This window comes from Prionailurus bengalensis, chromosome C1 (assembly GCF_016509475.1).
Source record: "Prionailurus bengalensis isolate Pbe53 chromosome C1, Fcat_Pben_1.1_paternal_pri, whole genome shotgun sequence".
Classification (NCBI taxonomy): Eukaryota; Metazoa; Chordata; class Mammalia; order Carnivora; family Felidae; genus Prionailurus; species Prionailurus bengalensis.
Window position 1 is genome coordinate 37146029 of NC_057345.1, and position 24259 is coordinate 37170287.

Consider the following 24259-nt stretch of genomic DNA (forward strand, 5'->3'; position numbering starts at 1 on the left):
ACATCCTCAGCAGAATATTCTTTGAGTGTGCTCTCTTGGGAGGGTCCCAGGGCACCTTCGAGGTTCCCTTTAGCCTTTTTCCATCCTGGGCCCAATTCCCAATGTTCTCAAAGCTCATTTGGATTTGCCTAGTGGCTGCACCATCTCAAAGTGGTTTGGAAAAAAGTTGCCTCATCTTTTTGTCTCCCACTTTCCACATACTCTCAAGTGTCACACTTTGTATGTTCCTCACCATATCCTCCCACCATCAAGATTCAGACTCATCAAGAGTGTGAAAAATAATCTTCAGCCTTAAAGTTCCTGTCTTTACTACACTTTTTAAAAAAGGTCTACTCCCCAAAGCTTCTTTGCTCCCATGTACCTATTCTTAGCTTTTCTGCCACTCCCAACTTGCTCTCTCTGGGCTCTTGGCACATTCCCCAAGTCCATACTTCCACCCTGGATTCTGAATTCTTTATACACTTACAGACAGATCTCTAACTTCTTCATTCAGAACCTGAGCTCATCTTCTCCCTAACATCTTTTCTTCCTGTTTGCTGTCCAAGGTCTACACCCTTTTTGCTTTGTAAGAACACCCTTCTCCTTCCTTTCAATTTTCCCCTTTGGTAATATAAGGAAATGCCTTTTCCCCACCCCACCCCTCACCACTGCATCACTCACTTGACGAAACGAGAGCGATTTCCAACTAAACCGAATTCTTCTTCCTCCTCAGAGCTGGATTCAGAGTCTGAGTCAGGAGGCTCAGTGCGAAGAAGGCGGTGGCCTGAGCCTTTCTTGGGCTTCTTTCTCCGACTGTCCCCAGCCAAACCAATCAATGCATTGAGCTCTTTGCGCTTCTTCATCTTCTTGTGTGGGGTGAGTGGAGCACCCACTCCTGAGCTGCCAGGTTCGTACCCGACGCCCAATTCTCTCGCTGCCTTGGAGCTGCCTTCCAGGGTGGGGAATCTGGGCCAGAGCCCTGGGTCACTCCCACCCAGGGGTGGGACTGACCAGATCCGCTGGGGGCTAGAGATTGGAGCCCAGAGGAAAGTGGAACTCAGATGGGTGGGGGAAGTCACATAGAGATGGCCAGGGAGCTGGTGATCAAAATGGGTAAGGCTCTGGGCATGGAGTTTCAATTAGATAAGAGGGTGGATAGGGGAGCAACCTCTATCTCCCGATAAGTAGGTATTTCTAAGTGTGCTCCAGGAACTGGGGAAGGGCACACAGATGGGTGTTTTGGCCTTCCAGGGCAGGACTTCCAACTGAGAGCGAAAAGAAACTTGTTCTTGAATGAGAGGAGAGGGGGAGGTGCAGAGCTAGACAGTGGGAATGCGCTAGTCGCTCTCTAGCTGGAGAGGTGGAAGCAATAGGGGGCTCGCAGACCCGACACAGCCTAGGCGCCAAGAAAATGCCCGGGTCGGGGTGATCACGGTCCTTCGGCCTCCGCCCTGAGTTTGAAAGGAGCCCGAGACTGAGGAAGGCCTAGAACCCGGCTCGGAGGGCTAAGCCTGCCAAGCGCCAGTCCTTCACCTGGGAGACCCCAACCCTCCTGTCTGGGCCAGCGGCGTGGCGCGGTGCAGAAGGGCGACGGCGGCTCAGCCCACCTGAAGCGCTCCCGCCCAGAGTTTGAGGTGTTCGGCAAGGGCGACTCTCGGCAACTCACATGCGCCGCTTCCACTCCAGCCGCGACTCCGGCCCCCGCTCCGGTTGCAGCCGCAGCTGCTCCAAACGTGCTGGCGGTGGCGGCGGCGGCGGCGGCGGCGGCCGCGGGCTCCAAACCCGGGCCATCGCTCCAGCCCCAGCTCACTTCCCCTTTGGCACAGCAGCCGGCGCCGCCTGCCAGTAAGCCGCGCTTCCATTGGCCGTCAGCCGGGTGACGTCACACGAGGACGCGAGCCGTAGTGGGAAGCGGGGCGTTAAAGGGGCCCTGGCTTCGGCGAGGGCTGGGTCCCGCCGGCAGTTTGGGGAGGCCCCGCCCCCAGGAGGGCCACCTGGGACCAGCCGGTTCACTTGTCCGGGGCGGAGTTTTCTTTCGCCAGGTGCTGGGGTGAAGGCCGGCAAAATACCCAGCTGCTCGACCTGCTTGTAAAATGCATCAGCCACCTGACCCCCGGTTGTGATCTGGGCTAACACAGTCTAGAGACTCCGCCCCCCTGACTCAGTTGCTGTTTATGAAAAGTTTAGGCGTGTTACAGGTTAGTGACCCGGTTGAACACATTCTTTCATTGTATAAATATTTTCTGAGAGCTTACTACTTGTCAGGAGCAGCTCTAGCGCTGGGGACACAGCGATGAGCTAAATAACCACCTGCTTTTCTGCGTAGGGTTGCCAGATTAAACAAAAACAGCACATCAGGAAAACTTGAATTTCAGATAAACAACGAATTTTTTTCAGTGTATAAGTATATCCCATGCAATGTCTGAGACGTCTTCATACTGGAAAGTCAATCTTTTTTTAACTCTGAAATTCAAATTTAACTGGATGTCCTGTATTTTATCTGCCAACTCTATTTCTGCAGCTTATATTCTAGTGGGAGGAGAGTAACAACGGGCAAGTATATTAAATGTCAGGAGGTGACAAATGTTATGAGGAAAACTGAAATGTGATAAGGGGATAGGGAGTGGCTCATGATAAGGGAGGGGGCATTTGGTTAGATACTGGGAGGAAGACAGGTGGGGAGTTGTGCGATGGCCTTGAGGAAGGAGTGACCTGGAAGATCTGGTGTGGCTGAACCTGAAGAACAAAGAGGAGATTGGTAGGAAATGAGGGCAGGCAGCATCAGGGGCTAGATCTTGTAGGGCTTTATGGACCATGATGAAGACTTTGGGGAAAGTTTGGTGCTTAAAACTGTGTCAAAATTTCAGAAATAACAGAAGTTAAATCAATGGGTCATAGAAGTAGTAATTAGTAAAACTGTATTGTAGATACACCACTTAAAGACAGTTTGCAAACTGGGAGCAATCAAACCAAAACTTGGAATTAGGCTCAAGGGTATATCATTATAAAAAAGCTTGTATAGGGGCATCTGGCTCAGTGGGCTAAGCATCCAACTTCGGCTCAGGTCAGGATCTCAGAGTTTGTGAGTTCGACCCCCACATTGGGCTCACTGTTCTCAGGGCAGAGTTCGCTTTGGATCCTGTCTCCCTCTCTCTCTGCCCCTCCCCAGCTCCCTCTCTCACTCTCTCAAAAATAATAAACATTAAAAAAAAAAAAAGAAGCTTGTATAGTAACAAAGCAGTGACTTCACAGTGATTGGTTATAAATATTAGAATTTTCTTAAATGATAGGGAATTGGCCAGTGGTTACCTCACATTAACCTTGGAAGCAATTTAAGTTTTGCTTATGATTTCCAGGGGAACAAGCAACCCAGGTCAAGTTAGCCTTGCAAACTTAAAGCTAAATTAAGCTATATTTGTATGATTAAACTGGCTTTGTCTGCTCAGGGAGTTATCAAGGCTGGTCTCCATTTGTTTTTGATTTTAATAATCCCCCTTCCCCCCATTTTGGTCATTGTCTCAGCACGCTGAGGGTATGACCAACCAATATAGCATTATTCTTGGTTACTACCATTGATGTAGTCAGGCTGAAGAATCACACATTCTATGTTCCCAGTAGTTGAGTCATCAGGCAGGAGGGCCATTAGTTACCATCTTCATCATTTACGTGGCTATTGCTGATTTCATTCAGTTGTCTGATCCTGATGGCTACCATTTGGCATATGAGTGGCTGCTGAGGCATTTAAAACCCTCCAGAGTATGCAACATGCTGGAGAGGTTAATGTGATGACTGTAAGGAAAACAATAACCAAGGACTGAGAAATTTTCCAGAGCAGAGATTCCCAGGGGCCAAGATTTAACCAACTAAATAACTCAAATGGGTTATAATCAGATTCATGTTTTACCTAAGTCAATCTATATTTTTTGAATAATGTGCAATTGGGTTTCAATTTTTTATGAGTTATTTATTTACATAGGCATCACATCATGTATTAGCATGATTAGTTAGAACAGGCTGAACTTGAGGAGGTTGTAGGTCAGAAGCCAGTGTTGGCTAAATTGGCTTCTATTTGATGTGAGCAATCAGGTAGTTTAATGAGAGGGATTTCTATGGAAACAAAATAATAACAAAGGTTGATAGTTCAAGCAAATTACAAATACTGCTTCTGAGTTTGAGGTTATGATTCTGTATAATCATCCCCATTTCTGCCAAAGATAACCACAGTAAGACTAGTTTGTTTATAAATTAAGTAGTTTCAATAAATGGGGCCTGATTATTTGCATAAGTACAGCAAGGATAGTGACTGACCATATAGGCTCTTTAAAATCTGCTTTGCTAGAACTTCTCTCAGATTGCACTTTCCAAAGCTTCTTGAGGCTAGGAAGCCAAGCCAATGACTTGTCCAATTGTGTCCTGTTACAAGGAGAACAGATTCTTATTGAACTTATGCAAATATATATATTATCATAAAAACAAGAATATTTAATAGGAGTTTCTGAATACAGGAGGGATCAGGTAGGGAGAAAAAGATAAATGTTTTAACCTTGGTCACAAAGACATTTTACCAAATTGCTATAAGTTACAGATAGCATGAAAGAGAGGAGAAAAAGGGGTTCTTTAAATCTGGAGAACAAAGCATTAAAGAACTAGCAATGTTTTTTTTTCCCCCCAGTCTTTTTTTTTTTTTTTTTTTTTTTACTAGCAATGTTTTAAATGGAATAAAAATTACAATCATCTCATCAGTTCCTTCAGTGTTAGGCAATTAATCCCTAACTTTTGCTTCATCTTGAGTTAGCAGCTTTATGAATCAATCAGCTTTCCATTGGAGCTTTAGAAATTCTTACTTTATGTGATGTTCTGATCTTAACGATACCAGAAACCTGAATTTTAGAATACTTGTCAAGGTTTTTTCCATTTATCTCTTTGAAGATGAAGCACTTTTGCAGGAATACTTTTGCAAAAGCATCAAAGTGAAACAATAACAGTCTATAAGTTACAAAAGAGTTTAAAAGATCTGGTAAGAGTTCACATACACAAAGACAATGATGAAATTGACAACTAAATTTAGTTCTTTTTGTGACATACATTTAAAAATCATGGCTGATAACGTTATACCAGAACACATCGGATTTTTAGGAATTTCATACAATCTCTGGAACACTTATATTAACATATATAAGTATAAGCTAAAGAAAGTTCAGCATCGCTTCTTATTTGACCATGCTTCCCATGTAATTTAACATCTCAAATGACCAAAGAAATTAACATTTCTCTTACTACTTTATTCAGAATTTCATCTGGGGAAGTTTGTTACAAATGTCAAAAGACAAATTATTATTTGATAAAATACAATCATAGATCACTGTGATACAATATTTAGTTACCCATTAAACCAAAGTGATACAAGATTTAAAAAGCACCTGGGTGGCTCAGTCAGTTGAGTGCCTGACCTCGGTTCAGGTCATGATCTCACAGTTGATGAGTTCGAGTCCAGTGTGGGGCTGTGTGCTGACAGCTCAGAGCCTGGAGCCTGCTTTGGGTTCTGTGTTTTTCTCTCTCTCTGCCCTCCACCGCTCATGCTCTCTGTCTCAAAAATAAAATAAACATTAAAAAAATTTAAAAAGCAAATACTGGAAGTTACATCCTTGTAAAACAACAACAAAAACCTAGCTCTTTTAATAGAGAAGACTGGGTTCTTTCCTAAATGATCAAAGACTTTATAAAGACAAAACACAGAATCTTTGTTTTCTAGACAGATTACATTAAAGGTAAAGAAAAATCTTTGTTTATAATTTTTATTAAGAGCAGAACAGGGGCGCCTGGGTGGCTTAGTTGGTTAAGCATCCGACTTCAGTTCAGGTCATGATTTCACAGTTTGTGAGTTCGAGCCCTGCGTCGGACTCTGTGCAGACAGCTTAGAGCCTGGAGCCTGCTTCAGATCCTGTGTCTCCACATCTCTTTGCCACCCACCCCCCCCCCGCCCCCACCACTTGCACTCTGTCTCTTTCTCAAAAATAAACATTAAAAAATTTTTTTAAAAAAAGAGCAGACCAATAATCTAAGAAACTTTTGTCCTTTTAATAGAGAGAAAACTAAATTCTAATTCTGCTTCAGTGTACTTTTGATATTAAAACTCTCCATTTTTTTAACATAAATAAATCCATTTCAATCTTAATCAGCTTGACCACACCTAAAATTCCCTTCTCAAGATTCCTTGTCCACAACTTATACAATTTTCTCTATCCATTTAGGTTTTGTCTTATTTTTTTCCTTTCTTAATTAGGAATAATTTTTACTCTAGGACAAAATTACTTTCTTTTTTCTCTTAACAAAACAAAACAACCAAAACCCAAAGCAAAAAAAAAAAAAAAAACCAAAAAAACCCCACGTCCTTCATGCCTTTCCTTATCCAAAAACACATTCTACTTTTCTTACCTTTCTGCTTTCCATAGACAGTTGTTTTTTCAACCTTATTATTTCTAGTAGTTTTAATTACATATATTTATCAAAATTCTTAACCCTTAGAATCCTTAATTCCTAGTTTAAACTAAGAAGTAAGCAATTATTGGACTAGAAAATTGATAAACACATTTCATAATTTCTAGAAGCATATTCTTCCTCATGGTAACTTTTGTTTTTAATATTCATTTATTTTGAGAGAGAGAGAGAGAGAGAGAGAGAGAGAGAGAGAGAGACAGAGTGCAAGCTGGGGAGCGGCAGAGAGTGAGGGAGACACAGAATCTGAAGGAGGCTCCAGGCTCTGAGCTGTCAACACAGAGCCTGATGTGGGGCTTGAACTCACAAACTGTGAGATCATGACCTGAGCCTGAGATGGATGCTTAACCAACTGAGCCACCCAGGCGCCCCCTCATGGTACTTTTTAAATGTGGCACGAAACATGGTTAATAAACCCAAATATATTTTGTCTTTCTGTAAAAAATTAGAAAAAAGCCAAAAGTAGATGAACTTACACTTAGCATTGAATGCTTATCTTATTTGGAGATGATTTATATATTCAATGAATATCCATTATTTAGTTTACCTTAGTATAAGCTTTATATTTGTTTAAATTACTTGCTTTTAACGATTATGCTTAGATTAGACATTAAACAACTAATCACCTTAAGTTATTTTTCTTGTTGACAAATTTTGAAGACAGGCCTGCTTTTATTAAACCAATAAACATAAACTGGCTTTCATTTATCAAAGATTATCTCAAATCACATGAACTTGAAAAACGTTTGGATTACTTTCCATATTTCTGAGAGCATACTTGATTTGTATAAATGCTTGATTTTCTTTAAGCCAATTAAATAGAGCTCTTTACAAATTAATTTTGGCAGTATCACCTGGAGATAGAAACATATCACATACATACATGGACATACATGAACATACAGGCAGACACAGAGATCTTACAACTTTTAAAAAAATATTTTAACCATGTCTCAGGTACAGAACTCAAAAGAATAGTTGGATCGAAATTGTGTTTCTGGCAGCTGGACTAAGTTAAGGCTATCTGCTCAGATGACCAAAGAGTTTTTACTAAAGATTTTTTATTTGCATGCTGTGAGAATCCTTTTAGAGCTGTTTTCAGAGTCTTTGTCATTTAGAAGCTTCTACATATCAATTAAAAATGCATTTTACTGTCTCTGAGGGGTTTGGAATCATCTCTTTTAAGGGTATCCCCTTAAGGTGGACTTATCTAAGTGAAAGATTTCACAATGATTCCAAAAGTTCAGCCATTTTCCAAAATGGCTCAAGATCGTGGCTCATAGATCAGGGGGAAATCATCTTTGCTTTAGATTTCATAAGACATCCTAACTATGAGGTGCCGTATTTTCCAATATTTGTTCCGAAACACAGGGAATCGTGTATTCCCCTCCTCCCCACTTCTGAACACAATAGGGTGACTGACCAAGAAGCTTCAACAAATCAAATGCAGGTATGCACAATAAAGTTGCAGGGCTCAAAACACAGAGAGTGGAGTTTGGATCCAAGATAGACTTACCCTCAAGCTCCAGGGTGGATGAGAAAGTAGTGAGCTCAGTGGGCTCTGTGGGTACCAGCACCTGCTGGCTCACCGGTTTCAAAATTGTTAGAGGTCTTCTTTGGGCTCCACTTCTGATGACATGAAATGTCAAAAGTTCAAAAATAATGGAAGGAAAACCAATGGATCATAGGTGTGTTATACACACACCAAAAAGACAGTTTGCAAACCAGGAGTGCTCAAACCAAAATATGGAATGAGGCTCAAGGTTATGTTGTTATAAAGCTGCTTATATAGTAAGAAAGCAGAGACTGTTCACAGGGATTTGTTATAACATTAAACTTTTCTTAAATGATAGGGAGGTGGCCAGTGGCTACCTCATATCAACCTTGGGAAAAGGTGAATTTTGCTTATGATTTCCAGAGGCAAAAGCAAAAAACAACTCAGGTCAAGTTAGTCTTGCTAACTTAAAGTTAAATTAAGCTTTGTTTGTAGAATTAAACTGGTTTTGTATGCTCAGAGAATTTTCAAGGCGGGTCTCCATTTGTTTTTGATTTTAAAAACTAAGAGGAGGGGCGTCTGGGTGGCTCAGTCAGTTAAGCAGCCAACTTTGGCTCAGGTCATGATCTCACGGTTTGAGCCCCGTGTTGGTCTCTGTGCAGACAGCTCAGAGCCTGGAGCCTGCTTCGGATTCTGTATCTCTTTCTCTCTCTGCTTGTGCTCTGTCTCTCTGTCTTTCAAAAATAAATAAACGTTAAAATAAATTAAAAAAAAAACTAAGAAAAGTCATGTTCTGGCTTAGATTTTGAAAATATCACTCTGGCTTTTTGAGGACAGAGCTAACGATATTTGCTGATGGGTTACACGAAAGGTATGAAAACAAAAGAGGAATAATAGATGACTCCACAATCTTAGTGTGGAACAAAGGAAAGAAAGATTGCTGAGACTGGGAAAAGCAGTTTGGGGCAAACTTGAGAAGCCAATTCAACATTCAAATGAACTGCTTGTTATATAGGCCCACCTTGGAGATACTGCAGGCTCAGTTCTAGACCACTACAATAAAGTGAATATCTCAGTGAAGTGAGTCAAATGAATTTTTTGGTTTCCCTGTGCATATAAAAGTTATGGCTAGGGTGCCTGGATGGCTCAGTCGGTTAAGCCGACTGTTGATTTCGGCTCAGGTCATGATCTCACAGTTCGTGAGTTTCAGCCCCACATTGAGCTGTGCTCTGATGGCGCAGAACCTGCGTGGGATTCTCTGTCTCCCTCTCTCTGCCCCTTCCCCGCTCGTGTTATCTCTCTCTCTCTCTCTCTCTCTCAAAAAGAAATAAAAAAAAATTAATAAATAAATGAAAGTTATGTTTACACTATACTGTCATCTACTAAGTGCGCAATAGCATTATGTCTAAAAAAACAATCTATACTTTGATTAAAAATACTTTATTGCTAAAAAAATGTTAACCATCATCTGAGCTTTCAGTGATTATACTCACTGCTCATGGATCACCGTAACAAATATAATAATGACAAAGTTTGAAATATTGTGAGGATCACCTAAGTGTGATGCAGAGACACGAAGTAAACAAATGCTGTGGGGAAAATGGTGCTAGTAGACTTGCTTGACCCGCGGTTGCCACAAACCTTCAATTAAAAAAAAAATGCACTTATCTGCGGAGCGCAATAAAACAAAGCACAATAAGATGAAGTATGTCTGTATTCATCTGGAGTTCTGGGCAGAGGCTGGGGCCTGAAATATAAATCTGAAAGCTATCAAATGTAGGTGGTTTTTAAAGCAAAGTGCTTTGAACTAATTGGAAAAAAGTCACTTGAAGTAATTTTTATACCCCCATATTATTGTGGTAATTATTCATCTTTGTCTGGGATACCCCCTCCAAAGCCTAGGCCTGTCTCTTATTTGTCTGTATGTGTCTAGCCCAGAGCTAGGCATCTAATAATAATGAGCCAATAAATATGTAATGTTTACAGAAGTGGGCAGGGTTGAATACAGGTACTAATAGAGTTTTGGAATCAAGAGATATGGGATGAAGTCATGCTTGTAGTACTAGCTCTGTCAACATGGAAGCCATTTAAATTCTCTGAGCTTTCATTTGGTTGAGCGTTGGGCTCTTGGTTTTGGCTCAGTCATGATCTCACAGTTCATGGCTTCAAGCCCCACCTTGGGGTCTGTGCTGACAGCTCGGAGCCTGCTTGGGATTCTTGGTCTTCCTCTCTCTCTGCTCCTCCTGCACACACAGTCTCTCTGTCAAAAATAAATAAATAAAAACATTAAAAAAATTCTCTGAGCCTTAGTTTTCTCCTCTGCAAAATGGGGATTAACATTTGTTTCACAGGACAGTTAAGATACTACTCTCCTCTCATTTGTCTAGCCCAGATAAGGTGCTTGTGAAAGGGCTTTTGAAGCCCCAATTATGGTGCAGTTATTCTGTTTTTATTATCTCCTTTTTTTTTCTAGAACTGCGCTGCTCAGTATGGTAGCCACTAGCTACACATGGCAATTTAAAGTTGACATTTAACTTAATTAAAATTAAATAAAAAGTTTAAGTTAGTTTCTTAGTCTCACTGGCCACTGTGTCCCATAGCCATATGTGGCTAGTGGCTATTGGGCAGCATAGAACATTTCCATCTCTATAGGAAGTTTTATTGGAAAACTCTGCACTAGCACCTTCCTGAAGGTCTGGGGACAGGCAGGAAAGGGTCCTGACTTCAGGAGGCATTTCACAAACACGTTCTGGGGTCATGAGAGTCCCCAGGCAAGACAGGTGGCTAGCTTAGGACAGCCCTTCCCATGGCCCTCCTGTGTTGTAGATGCCACATCGTCACCCAGGGAACCAGGGACTGAGAAATCCAGGGGAGTGGTGCCGGGCCGAGGATGCATGACCTAGCTGCAATGACTTCCGGTCAGCCAGACTCTGTCCTCTCTGCAGATGGGGCCCTATCCCAGGACTGGCCAGTGGGCTAGTCATGGGTGGGGAGACTTGAGGAGTGGAGCTGAGAGCTAAGGGGATACTTCTGCTCAGTCTGTCATTTAGCCCCTCTGTCTGTCTGTTTGTCTGTTGATCTGTGGATAACAGCCCTCCTGTGTTGGGTAAACATCCCAAAGGATTCCCAGGACCTTTGAAAGTTGCTGGTCAGGTGTCTTCTCTCAGGAGCTCTTGGTGCCTCTCTGGCCTCCTACTTCATACCTGGGACTGTTAAGACCAGAGGTGAAGCCAACCTTCTCAGAGCAAGTGTTCCTGCACTGAGAAGCCCATGGTGTGCTCCCACACCAGACTCACCAATGTTGTGACCCATCTTTTCATTTGGGGATGTACATATATCTGTGGAACCCTTATAACCCTTCCAAAACTTGCCTGAAATGCAGTGTGAACTTGACTGAATCACTCTGTGGGTCAGATGCTTCAACTTCCCTGTCTGTAAACTGGTAATAAGAATATTCCTTGCCCAGCTTTCTGGGGAGGGAGTGGCATGAAAGTGCTTTATATGCTGTGAAGTGTCATGTAGGACAAGTGATGCCTACTAAATCCTCCTAGCATCTCTGTGGGGAAGGTGGGCAGAGATGACATTCCCGTGCTCAAAATCTCAACCTGTATAGGTGCAAAGCCAAATCTTGAGACCCTCTGCTACCTTGGGAAAATTCCACAGAGCACTATCACTTGGGAAAACTGAGGCACAGAGTGGGGGCAAACTTGCCCAACATCATGGTCAGAAATCAGATCCAGGGCTTCTAATTCTTGGGTTGTGGCTCTTTGAGATCTCAGATGAATCCTTTCCTCTGGGATCCAAGTCCGTGCCTGAACTCTGCCACTTGGTAGCTGTGTGATCTCAGGGGAATTACTGAGCCTCTGTGAACCTCCACTTTTGTGAAATGGTGGTAGTAATAGTACCCAAGACCAACTACATAATTTGGGGGGCCCAGTGCAAGTGAAAATGCAGGGCTCCTTGTTCAAAAAGCAGGGAAAAAAGCCTTTTTTCTTGCTTCTGTGATTTTGCACTCAACCTGTTTATTATTCACTATTTAAAGTTGCAGTCCTTTGGGCATGGGGATACTCACAGGGTTATGGGGCCCTGCCTCATGACTTGGCAGGCATCCTCAACCCAATTTTCCCTATGCCTGAATCCAAGCCCCTGCCTGGGACAGGGGCCAGGGAGCAGGCAGCCAAGAACCCATTCTGGGGAGGGTGAGGCAGGGAGACAATGAGAGGCAGAGCTATGTGTCAGCTGAGTTTCCAAGTCCCCAGAGCGTGCTCCATTATTTCATTGGACTTCACTTACAAAACACAAATTCAAAGTTAAAATTATTAAGAATTATAAGATGGTAGCCACAGAGCATTAAACCCCAGTTATGGAGTGCCCTTCTGAGTGGAGGGCTCTGTGTAACTGCACTACTCACACATCCATGAAGCTGGCCCTGATAATACCCAGCTTACAGGGTAGCTGTGAACAAGTAATGTGCCTATCCCATAGGAAATGTCAATAAATGTCTCAATAAATGTCAGCTATTCCATTAATGTCATTATTAATTATTAAATGTGATTTACTACAGATTTTAAATTTTGATTAAAAACTTTTTAATGTTTGTTTATTCTTGAGAGAGAGAGAGAGAGAGAGAGAGAGAGAGAGAGAACGAGCGGGGGAGGGGCCGGGAGAGACAGAGACACAGAATCTGAAACAGGCTCCAGGCTCTGAGCTGTCAGTACAGACCCCAATGTGGGGCTCGAACCCACAAACTGTGAGATCATGACCTGAGCCTAAGTTGGACGCTTAACCGACTGAGCCACTCAGGTGCCCCTAAAATTTGATTTTAATGATGAGTTGGTAACACATTGTCATTTACCTAATCGAATGTGCTGCTTCCATCTGCTATAAGAAGCCTCTCTGCCATCATCATATTTCTTGGTGGTTTGCTATAATCAAAGTGGGGGGAGGGAAGATAAACGAACATTTAGAAATACTTAGGTATCAGGCATTTTGGTGTTAATCCTCACCACAATAAGCCAATCCTCACTAGGCAAGCACCTTACCATGCTGTAACTGAGAAGGAAATCCATGCTCAGAAAAAGAGGCACCTCACGTCAGAGGCAGATGCTGGGGCCTGAATCTGGATCTGTTTGCCTCTGAAGCCCAACTTGTTCACCCAGGGAGCCCGCAGCCTGAGGCCTTTGTCTGCAGCTCATCTGGGAAGGGACCACCAGTAAGGGTCTGTCCTCTCCTGGGATGGCCTCATCTGCTTCCCCCAACCCTTTTCCCATTCTTTTCCTTGCTTTGCCAGCAGCTGTATCCTGTACCCTGATGAGAGGCCTAAAGACAATGGGAAAGGGAAAGATTGGGTGGTAGGAAAGGGGCCAGGCTCCAAGCTAAACAATTGTTTCTCTCCCAGTGGGTCCCAGGCAGCCGGAAACAGCAACTGGTTCCCAGCATTATTATGGGCAGGGGTGAGAGCTGCCCCCACTGGGATTCTCCTTCTATTCTGGGCCCAGCCTCCTCTCAGTTGCTGCAAGTTTTTGTGCCTTGGCTGTGTCGTAGCCGCAGTTTCCCCATCCGTCAACTGTCTTTAGCCCCCAGCACAGGGCCCCGTACTGGGAGGACCTCAGGGACTATTTGCTGGATTAAATTATGGGGGAAGTAGATGAAACTCTAAAGAGTTTCTAGGCATTGTCCTTCTTTTTGGTTACTTTATCCATCCAGCAACCCTGGTCTGAGGGAGCCCTTGCAGGGGGCTGTGTGAAGCTCTGGAATACACCAATAATATCCATGCTCTGCCCTGCAAGAGTTTCCAGGAAGCAGGCAATGGCCCTGGGGGTAAATACCACAGAGGAGGTTTATACTGGAAGTGGGGGGGGGGGGAAGCAAGTCTGGAGTGACTGAGCTTATTTTGGGATGAGAACAATAATCCTGAGAAGAAAGAGCATGCACTGTGGCCTCCAGCCCACTTGCCCTCTTCCTCTGGAGCTTGAGCTGGAGAAGGGGCTGCAAGTGACCACAGGAGCCCTGGACTAGCACATCTGGGTGCAGGTCTCACCCTTTCCACCCACTAGCTGTGTGACCTTAGGCAAGTTCCTTTTCCTCTCTGAGCCTGGTTCCTCATCTATAAATTGGAACTAACAAAGCTTACCTCCTGGCAGTGCTTGTGGTAAGGATTAAATTTAAATGGCGTGTATTAAAAGCTTCAAGGGAATTTGCAAAGTGCATTAAGTAAACAGGGAGGCCAGGAAACAGACCTTTGAGAAATCCCATTTTAACCATGAAACTTAAATAGCACAGGCTGGGAGAGGAGGTGATGGGATCATGAAATGAAGTCTCTTTTGCAAAGAAGAACTGTTTGTGTGTGTGTGTGTGTGTGTGTGTGTGTGTGTGTGTGTGTGTGTCTGCTTCATCAGTCAAGGCTGGGTGTTTATGGATGAAGGAGTAAATGGTGGGAGAGGGTGAATCAGCAAAACCGTGTGACAGAACAACTTAAGGGAGGCTTCCTGGGCCCTCCTGAGTCCTTTTCTGAGAGAATAGCACTAGCTCTGTGTGTCTAAGCCTAAGACTGAAAGTCCAGCTCCATCTGAGACCAATTCCTACTTAGGGAAGATGCACTGGGACACAATAAAGACATGCATGGCCTTGTACTGCCCTCTTCTGGTTTTCTAGAAAACTTCACTTTTAAGATGTGGACAATTTCCACTCATATAAATGGTAACTCTCCTGTGACCAGCCCTGTGTTGGGAGGTGGGAACACACAGATAGACAAAATCATATTCCTGATATTCAAGAACTCCTGTGTGTGTGTGTGTGTGTGTGTGTGTGTGTGTAAGAAGAGACAGAGACACACACAGAGTGAAAGAGAGAGAGAAAGAGAGAGAGAGAGAGAAGAAGAGAAACAGACACATAAGCAATAAAGGTGTATCAGCACCATGATACAAGATGCAGAAAGGTTAGGGATGTCATTTAGGAAAGTTTTTGAAACTTCATCTATTCATCCATCTATTATATATTTATTGAGTCCTTAATGTATTATAAAAACTTACCTTTGTGCCTGAGCTACAACTTATCTTTGTGCTTGTTACAGCTGTAACAAAATACACAAAAAATCTCTGCCTGCCTGGATTTTAATGAAGGGAAATAATTCAAAATAATGCAAAATAATGCAAAACTAGATAGTGTTGGATGCTGAGTACTAAGGAGAAAAATGAAGCAGGAAAGGAGGACAGGGAGTATTGTTGGCGTGATTGCAACTTTTGAAGTAACATTTCAACGAAGTAACATGGAACATGACTGAGTAAATTGTACTGGGCTTTCCCTCCTGAATAAGCAACTAGAAAATTGGACAAGTATATGAAACAACTGTTCAGACATTGGACGATGCTAGCACAGGACTATGATCCATGAAATAAGGAAAACAAACAAGGTGAGCCTAAAGATTACCCTAGCTTTATGCCTGATGGCACTTTCTGGCAGAGCATCGAGAGAAAACTCAAGAAGAGTTTCTAGGAGTAGAGTACCTGAGAGGAAGGACCTACCCAGAAAAAAGTTCTAGAAATCTGTGTAGGGGTCTCTCTTGAGTCTTTGTCTAAATCCTAAGTTGTGCATGCACAGGGTGAAACTTAATGAGTGTGGGGAAATAATAACTACTGGGTAGGTATAAGCCGAACCAGGTTGGGAGACATTAAAATTCCAGCTGGCTACTGGGGAGAGAATTTGTTGAACACCTGGGCATTCAGTGGAGACTTCAAAAGGTCATAGTAGTAGAGCTAACATAGTCTCAGAGTTAAGGTACTCTAGAGCTACCTTAATAAAAGTTAAAAAGAACAAAACTGACCCTCAAGTAACCTAAATTCCTGCCCAAACAAAACAAACTTCAACATTCTTTAAAGGAAGGAAACAAAATTCAGACCCTCAACAATGGAACATTCACAATGTCTGACATTCAATAAAATGATTAGACATGGAAGGAAGCAGGAAAATATGACCTATAACCAGGAGAAAATTAATCTATAGAAATAGACCCAGAAATAAAACAGATGATGGAGTTAGCAGACATAGACTTTGAAGTAGCTAATATATATGTATATTATATATATATGTATATACAGAGAGAGAGAGAGAGAGAGAGAGAGAGAGATTTGAGATTTAAATGAAAATATGAACATATGAGGAAAGAAGTGGAAGTTACCAAATGGAACTTTAAGAGTTTACAAGTACAATATCTGAACTAAAGATGACATTGTGTAACTTAAAAACCAGATTATATAATGAAGAAGAAAACATCAGTTACCTTGAAGACATATCCAACCTGTAGCAGAAAAAGAAAAAAAACAAGACTTGAAAAAAAGTGAATAGAGCTTCATTACCTATGGAACACTGCAGTGATATAACATGTGGATAACGAGGATCCCAGAAAGCGTAGAGGCAGAAAAATGTTTGAAGAAATAGTAGCCAAAATGTTTTTGAAACAAGAAGCCTATAAACAACAGACCCAAGAAACTCAACAAACTCTAGAATAAATACATAGAAAACCATACCAAAGCGCATTATAACAAATTTACTAAAAACCTAGTGATAAAGAGAAAATATTTGAGGCAGACATAAAAGAAGATATGTATTATATACAGGGGAATAAAGATAAGAAATATCATAGATTTCTCATTAAGAACAATGGAAGCCAAAAGACAAAGGAATAATTTCTTTAAAGAGCAGAATGAGATGGGGCTCCTGGGTGGCTCAGCCACTTAAGCCTCTGGCTCAGGTCATGATCTCGTGGTTTGTGAGTTTGAGCCCCGTGTCAGCTCTGTGCTGACAGTTTGAAGCCTGGAGACTGCTTCAGATTCTGTGTCTCCCTCTGTCTGCCTCTCCCCCCGCTTGCCCTCTCTCTCTCTCTTAAAAATAAATAAACATAAAAAAATAACAGAATGAGAAAAAAAAGATGTTAATCTGGAATTATACATCAGTGAAAATACTCTTCAAAAATGAAGGAAAGTAAAGACATTTTCAGACAAACAAAAGCTGAGAGAATTTATACAAGTTTTCACTTTTAAAAAGGCTAAAGGAAATTCTTTAAGTTCAAATAAAATAATACCAGCTGAAAATTTGGACCTATACAAAGGAATGAAGAGCACCAAGAAAGTTAAATACAGAATTTTTTTCTTAGTTAAAAAATTTGAAATTAACTGTTTAATGAAAAAAAAAACCCAACAACATTGTATTGTGGTGTTTATGACATATATAGAAGTAAAATGTATGACAACAAAGGATAGGAGGGAGACAGAAGCATATTATTATGTCTCTTTCAACATGTATTAATTGATATAATATTGTCTGAAGGTAGATTGCAGTTAAGTTACAGATAAATATTGTAAAGCATAGGGAAAAGATGCATCACTGATAGGCTACTGGTGGAAATATAATGAAATAGTAAAAACAAGCAAAAACTCTACCTAAAGAAAGGCAGGAAAAGAGAACAAAGGATATCAAAATTTGAGGGTTGTGGTTAATATAACATAGAAGAAAATTTACAATTCAGATTCTTATGTTAGAAAAAAAGAAAAGTTGGGGCACCTGGGTGGCTCAGTTGGTTAAGCATCTGACTTCAGCTCAGGTAGTGATCTCATGGTTCATGGGTTCAAGTTCTGTGTCAAGCTTTGTGCTGACAGCTCAGAGCCTGGAGCCTCCTTCAGAATCTGTGACTCTCTCTCTCTCTCTCTGCCCCTCCCTTGCTTATGCTTTGTCTCTCAAAAAATAGATAAAAACTTAAAAATTAAAAAAAAAGAAAAGAAGAAAAGTTGAAAATTAATTATATAAATATATACCTTAACATACCAGGAAAAAAGAGCAAATTAAATTTAAAATAAATACAAGGAAAGAAATAAGAAAGATAGGAGTGGAAATCATTTAATAGAAAACAAACAATAGAAAAAGTTAAACTAAAGTCTGGTTCCTTGAAAATATCAATAAAATGAGATATATCTGTACTTAGACTGATCAAGAGAAAAGAGAGAAGACACAAACTATCAACATCAGGAATGAAAGAAAAAACATCACTACATGTCCTTTGGATGTGAAAAGGATAATAAGGTAATATTTTGAAAAACATGCCAGTAAATTTGACAATTTAGAAGAAATGGACAAATTTCTTGAAAAGTACAAACTGCAAAGATTACTCAAGAAAAAGGGGGATGTCTTGAAGAGCCCTATATCATAAAGAAATTAAATTTGTAATTAAAATCTCTTCCCTCTCTTCCCAAAAAATAATAAAGGAGAAGAAAATCCAGGCCTAAATTTCTTCACTGGTGAATTTTATTAAACATTAAAGGAAGAAATAATACTAATCCAACACAAACTCATTCCAAATACAACAGAGGAAGGGAGCTTTCTCCAACTTACCTTTGGAGATCAATACTCTCCTGATATTTAAAAAAAGAGAAAGACGTTGCAAAGAAAGAAAATTACTCACTTTTTCTTATGAAAATAGATGCAAAAATCTCTAACAAATACTAGCAAATTATAACCAGCTACACATGAAAGGATATATTATGAACAACTAGGAGTTCATCTTAGAAATTGAAGTTGGTTTAGGGGCACCTGGGTGGCTCAGTTGGTTAAGCGTCTGACTTTGGCTCAGGTCATTATCTCGCAGTTTGTGGGTTCAGGCCCCATGTCAGGCTCTGTGCTGACAGCTTGCTTAGAGCCTGGTGCCTGCTCCAGATTCTGTCTCCCTTTCCCTCTGCCCCTCCCCCGCTCATGCTCTGTCTCTGTCTCTCTCAAAAATAAATAAACATTAAAAAAATTGGTAATTAAAGTTGATTTAGCATCTGAAAATTAGTGCAATTCACTCTATTATAGAATAAGGGGAGAAAAACAATATTATTATCACGTCTGCATAAAAGCATTGATAACATCCACCATCTTTAAAAAAAATTATTTATTTAAATTCAAGGTGGTTAACCTACAGTATAGTATTGGTTTCAGGAGTAGAACCCAGCAATTCATCACTGCATATAACACCCAGTGCTCATCCCAACGAGTGCCCTCCTTAATGCCCATCATCCACTTAGCCCATCCCCTGACCCATCTCCCCTCCAGCAACTCTCAGTTTGTTCTCTGTATTTAAGAGTCTCTTATGGTTTGCCTCCCTCTCTGTTTTTATCATATTTTGCTTCCCTTCCTCTACATTCATCTGTTTTGTTCCTTAAATTACACATTTGAGTGAAATCATATGATATTTGTCCTTCTCTGACTTATTTCACTTAGCATAATATGCTCTAGTTCCATCCACATTGTTGCAAATGGCAAGATTTCATTCTTTTTGATTGCCGAGTCATACTCCATTGTGTGTATATATATATATATATATATATATATATATATATATATATACCACATTTTCTTTATCCATTCATCCATCGATGGACATTTGGGTTCTTTCCATACTTTGGCTATTATTGATAGTGCTGCTATAAACATGGGGGTGCATGTGTCCCTTCTAAACAGCACACCTGTATCCCTTGGATAAATGCCTAGTAGTGCAATTGCTGGGTTGTAGGGTAGTTCTATTTTGAGTTTTTTGAGGAACCTCCATGCTGTTTTCCAGAGTGGCTGCACCAGCTTGCATTGCCACCAACAATGCAAAAGAGATCGTCTTTCTCCGCATCCTCGCCAACATCTGTTGTTGCCTGAGTTGTTAATGTTAGCCATTCTGACAGGTGTAAGGTGGTATCTCATGGTGGTTTTGATTTGTATTTCCCTGATGATGAGTGATGTTGAGCATTTTTTCATGTGTTGTTTGGCCATCTGGATGTCTTCCTTGGAGAATGGTCTATTTATGTCTTTTGCCCATTTCTTCACTGATTATTTGTTTTTTTGGGTGTTGAGTTTGATAAGTTCTTTATAGATTTTGGATGCTAACCCTTTATATGATATGTCATTTGCAAATATCTTCTCCCAATCTGTCGGTTGCCTTTTAGTTTTGCTGATTGTTTCCTTCGCTGTGCAGAAGCTTTTTATTTTGTTGAAGTCCCAGTAGTTTATTTTTGCTTTTGTTGCCCTTGCCTCCGGAGATGTGTTGAGTAAGAAGTTGCTGCAGCCAAGATCCAAGAAGTTTTTGCCTGCTTTCTCCTCGAGGATTTTAATGCCTTCCTGTCTTACATTTAGGTCTTTCATCCATTTTGAGTTTATTTTTGTGTATGGTATAAGAAAGCGGTCCAGGTTCATTCTTCTGCATATCGCTGTCCAGTTTTCCCAGCACCACTTGCTGAAGAGACTGTCTTTATTCCACTGGATATTCTTTCCTGCTTTATCAAAGATTAGTTGGCCATACGTTTGTGGGTCCATTTCTGGGTTCTCTATTCTGTTCCATTGATCTGAGTGTCTGTTCTTGTGTCAGTACCATACTGTCTTGATGATTACAGCTTTGTAATACACCTTGAAGTCCGGGATTGTGATGCCTCCTGCTTTGGCTTTCTTTTTCAAGATTGCTTTGGTATTCAGGGTCTTTTCTGCTTCCATACAAATTTTAGGATTATTTGTTCTAGCTCTGTGAAGAATGCTAGTGTTACTTTGATAGGGATTGCATTGAATATGTAGATTTCTTTGGGTAGTATTGACATTTTAACAGTACTTGTTCTTCCTATCTGGGAGCATGGAATCTTTTTCCATTTCTTTGTGTATTCTTCAATTTATTTCATAAGCTTTCTCTAGTTTTCAGTGTATAGATTTTTTCACCTCTTTGGGTAGATGTATTCCTAGGTATTTTATGTTTTTTTGGTGCAACTGTAAATGGGATCGATTCCTTGATTTCTCTTTCTGTTGCTTCATTGTTGGTGTATAGGAATGCAACCGATTTCTGTGTGTTGATTTTATATCTTTCAACTTTGCTGAATTCATGAATCAGTTCTAGCAGTTTTTTGGTGGAATCTTTAGGGTTTTCCATATAGAGTATCATGTCATCTGCGAAGAGTGAAAATTTGACCTCCTCCTGGCCGATTTGGATGCTGTTTATTTCTTTGTGTTGTCTGATTGCAGAGGCTAAGACTTCCAATACTATGTTGAGTAACAGCGGTGAGAGTGGACATCCCTGTGTTGTTCCAGACCTTAGGGGGAAACCTCTCAGTTTTTTCCCATTGAAGATGATATTAACATTGGGTCTTTCATACATGGCTCTTATGATCCTGAGTTATGATCCTTCTATCCCCACTTTCTTGTTGGTTTTTTATCAAGAAACGGTGCTGTATTTTGTCAAATGTTTTCTTTGCATCTACCAAGAAGATCATATGGTTCTTGTCCTTTCTTTTATTGATGTGATGAATCACATTGATTGTTTTGTGGATATTGAACCAGCCCTGCATCCCAGGTATAAATCCCACTTGGTCGTGGTGAATAATTTTTAAAAAAAAATTTTAAATGTTTTTTATTTATTTTTGAGACAGAGAGACAGAGCATGAGCAGGGGAGGAGAAAAGAGAGAGGGAGACACAGAATCTGAAGCAGGCTCCAGGCTCTGAGCTGTCAGCACAGAGCCCGACGTGGGGCTTGAACTCACAAACCAAGAGATCACGACCTGAGCTGAAGTCAGACGCTTAACCGACTAGGCCACCCAGGCACCCCAATAATTATTTTAATGTATTGTTGGATCCGGTTGGCTAATATCTTGTTGAGGATTTTTGCATCCATGTTCATCAGAGAAATTGGTCTATAGTTATCCTTTGTAGTGGGGTCTCTGTCTGGTTTTGGAATCAAGGTAATGCTGACTTCATGGAAAGAGTTTAGAAGTTTTCCTTCCATTTCTATTTTTTGGAACAGCTTTAAGAGAATAGGTGTTAACTCTTCCTTAAATGTTTGGTAGAATTCCCCTGGGAAGCCATCTGGCTCTGGACTCTTGTTTTTTGGCAGATTTTTGATTACTAATTCGATTTCCTTACTGGTTATGGGTCTGTTCAAATTTTCTATTTCTTCCTGTTTCAGTTTTGGTAGTGTATATATTTCTAGGAATTTGTCCATTTCTTCAAGCTTGCCCATTTTATTGGTGTATAATTGCTCATAATATTCTCTTATTATTGTTTTTATTTCTGCTGTGTTGGCTGTGATCTCTCCTCTTTCATTCTTGATTTCATTTATGTGGGTCCTTTCCTTTTTCTTCTTGATCAAACTGGCTAGTGGTTTATCAATTTTGTTAATTCTTTCAAAGAACCAGCTTCTGGTTTCATTGATCTGTTCTACTGGTTTTTTGTTGTTGTTGTTTGTTTCGATAGCATTAACTTCTGCTCTAATCTTTATTATTTCCTGACTTCTGCTGGGTTTCAGTTTTATTTGCTGTTCTTTTTCCAGCTCTTTAAGGTGTAGGATTAGGTTGTGTATCTGAGAACTTTCTTCCTTCTTTAGGAAGGCCTGGATTGCTATATACTTTCCTCTTATGACTGCCTTTGCTGCATCCCAGAGGTTTGGAGTTGTGGTGTTATCATTTTCATTGGCTTCCATATAGTTTTTAATTTCCTCCTAACTTCTTGGTTAGCCCATTCATTCTTTAGTAGGATGTTCTTCAGTCTCCCAAGTATTTGTTAGCTTTCCAAATTTTTTCTTATGGTTGATTTCGAGTTTCATAGCGTTGTGGTCTGAAAATATGCACGGTATGATCTAGATATTTTTGTACTTGTTGAGGGCTGATTTGTGTCCCAGTATGTGGTCTATTCTGGAGAATATTCCATGTGCGCTGGAGGAGAATGTATATTCTGCTGCTTTAGGATTAAACGTTGTAAATATATCTGGTAAGTCCATCTGATCCAGTGTGTCATTCAAAGCCATTGTTTCCTTGTTGATTTTCTGATTAAATGATCTGTCCATTGTTGTAAGTGGGGTGATGAAGTCCCCTACTATTATGGTATTATTATCAATGAGTTTCTTTATTTTTGTGATAAAGTGATTTATATATTTGGGTGCTTGCACATTTGGAGCATAAATGTTTACAATTGTTAGGTCTTCTTGGTGGATAGACCCCTTGATTATGATATAATGTCCTTCTTCATCTCTTGTTACAGTCTTTATTTTAAACTCTAGATAGTCCGATATAAGTATGGCTACTCTGGCTTTCTTTTGTTGACCATTAGCATGATAGATGGTTTTCCATCCCCTTACTTTCAATCTGAAGGTGTCTTTAGGTCTAAAGTGGGTCTCCTGTAAACAGCATATAAATGGATCTTGTTTTCTTATCCATTCTGTTACCCTGTGTCTTTTGATTGGAGCATTTAGTCCATTGGCTTTTAGAGTGAGTACTGAAAGACATGAATTTATTGCCATTATGTTGTTTGTAGTGTTGGGGGTTTCTGGTGGTGTTCTCTGGTCCTTTCTAGTCTTTGTTGCTTTTGGTATTTATGTATGTATGTATGTATGTATGTATGTATGTATGTATGTGTGTATTTTTCATCTTTTCTCCTGTCAGAGAGTCCCCCTTAAAATTTCTTGGAAGACTGGTTTAGTGGTCATGAACTCCTTTAATTTTTGTTTGTCTGGGAAACTTTTGATCTCTCCTTCTATTTTTTTGAATGACAGCTATGCTGTGTAAAGAATTCTTTGCTGCGTATTTTTCTGATTCAGCACATTGAATATATCCTGCCACTCCTTTCTGGCCTGCCAAGTTTTGTGGATAGGTCTGCTGCAAACCTGATCTGTCTTCCCTTGTAGGTTAGGGATTTTTTTTCCCTTGCTGCTTTCATGATTCTCTCCTTGCCTGAGTATTTTGTGAATTTGACTATGATATGCCTCGTTGATGGTCGGTTTTTGTTGAAGCTAATGGGGGTCCTCTGTGCTTCCTGGATTTGGATGTCTCTGTCTTTCCTCAGGTTAGGAAAGTTTTCCCCTATGATTTGCTCACATAACCCTTCTAGCCCTTTTTTTCTCACTTCATCTTTTGGGACCCCTATGATTCTGATGTTGTTCCTTTTAAATGAGTCACTGATTTCTTTAATTCTTAAATCATGCTCTTTTGCCTTAGTCTCCTTCTTTTTTCTGCTTCATTATTCTCCATAAATGTGTCCTCTATATTGCTGATTCTCTGTTCTGCCTCATCTATCCTTGCTGCCGTGGCATCCATTCAAGATTGCAGCTCAGTTATAGCATTCTTTTAATTTCATCCTGACTAGCTTTTACTTCTCTTAGCTCCACAGAAAGGGATTCTAATCTATTTTTGACTCCAGCTAGTTCTTGTTATTGTGATTCTAAATTCTGGTTCAGACATCTTGCTTGTGTCTGTGTTGGTTAAGTCCTGGCCGTCATTTCTTCGTGCTCTTTCTTTTGGGGTGAA

At 40.6% G+C, this 24259-nt stretch overlaps 2 protein-coding genes across 4 annotated transcripts in view; one reads left to right on the forward strand and one right to left on the reverse strand.

Moving 5' to 3' along the window:
• Nucleotides 1-1873, reverse strand: part of EFCAB14 (EF-hand calcium binding domain 14) — a 39330-nt gene extending 37457 nt beyond the window's left edge. The window contains exon 1 of one of the 3 annotated variants that reach the window (XM_043574902.1): nucleotides 661-1873. In XM_043574902.1, the coding sequence (XP_043430837.1) occupies nucleotides 661-842 (182 nt within the window). In that variant the 5' untranslated portion in view covers nucleotides 843-1873. The remainder of the gene's footprint in view (nucleotides 1-660) is intronic. The other 2 variants (XM_043574900.1, XM_043574901.1) reach the window with 2 other exon arrangements.
• LOC122480460 (cytochrome P450 4B1) overlaps nucleotides 1825-24259 on the forward strand; it is a 61262-nt gene continuing 38827 nt past the window's right edge. Inside the window, exon 1 of the mRNA XM_043574895.1 lies at nucleotides 1825-2177. Within this exon, the coding sequence (XP_043430830.1) occupies nucleotides 2154-2177 (24 nt within the window). The 5' untranslated portion in view covers nucleotides 1825-2153. The remainder of the gene's footprint in view (nucleotides 2178-24259) is intronic.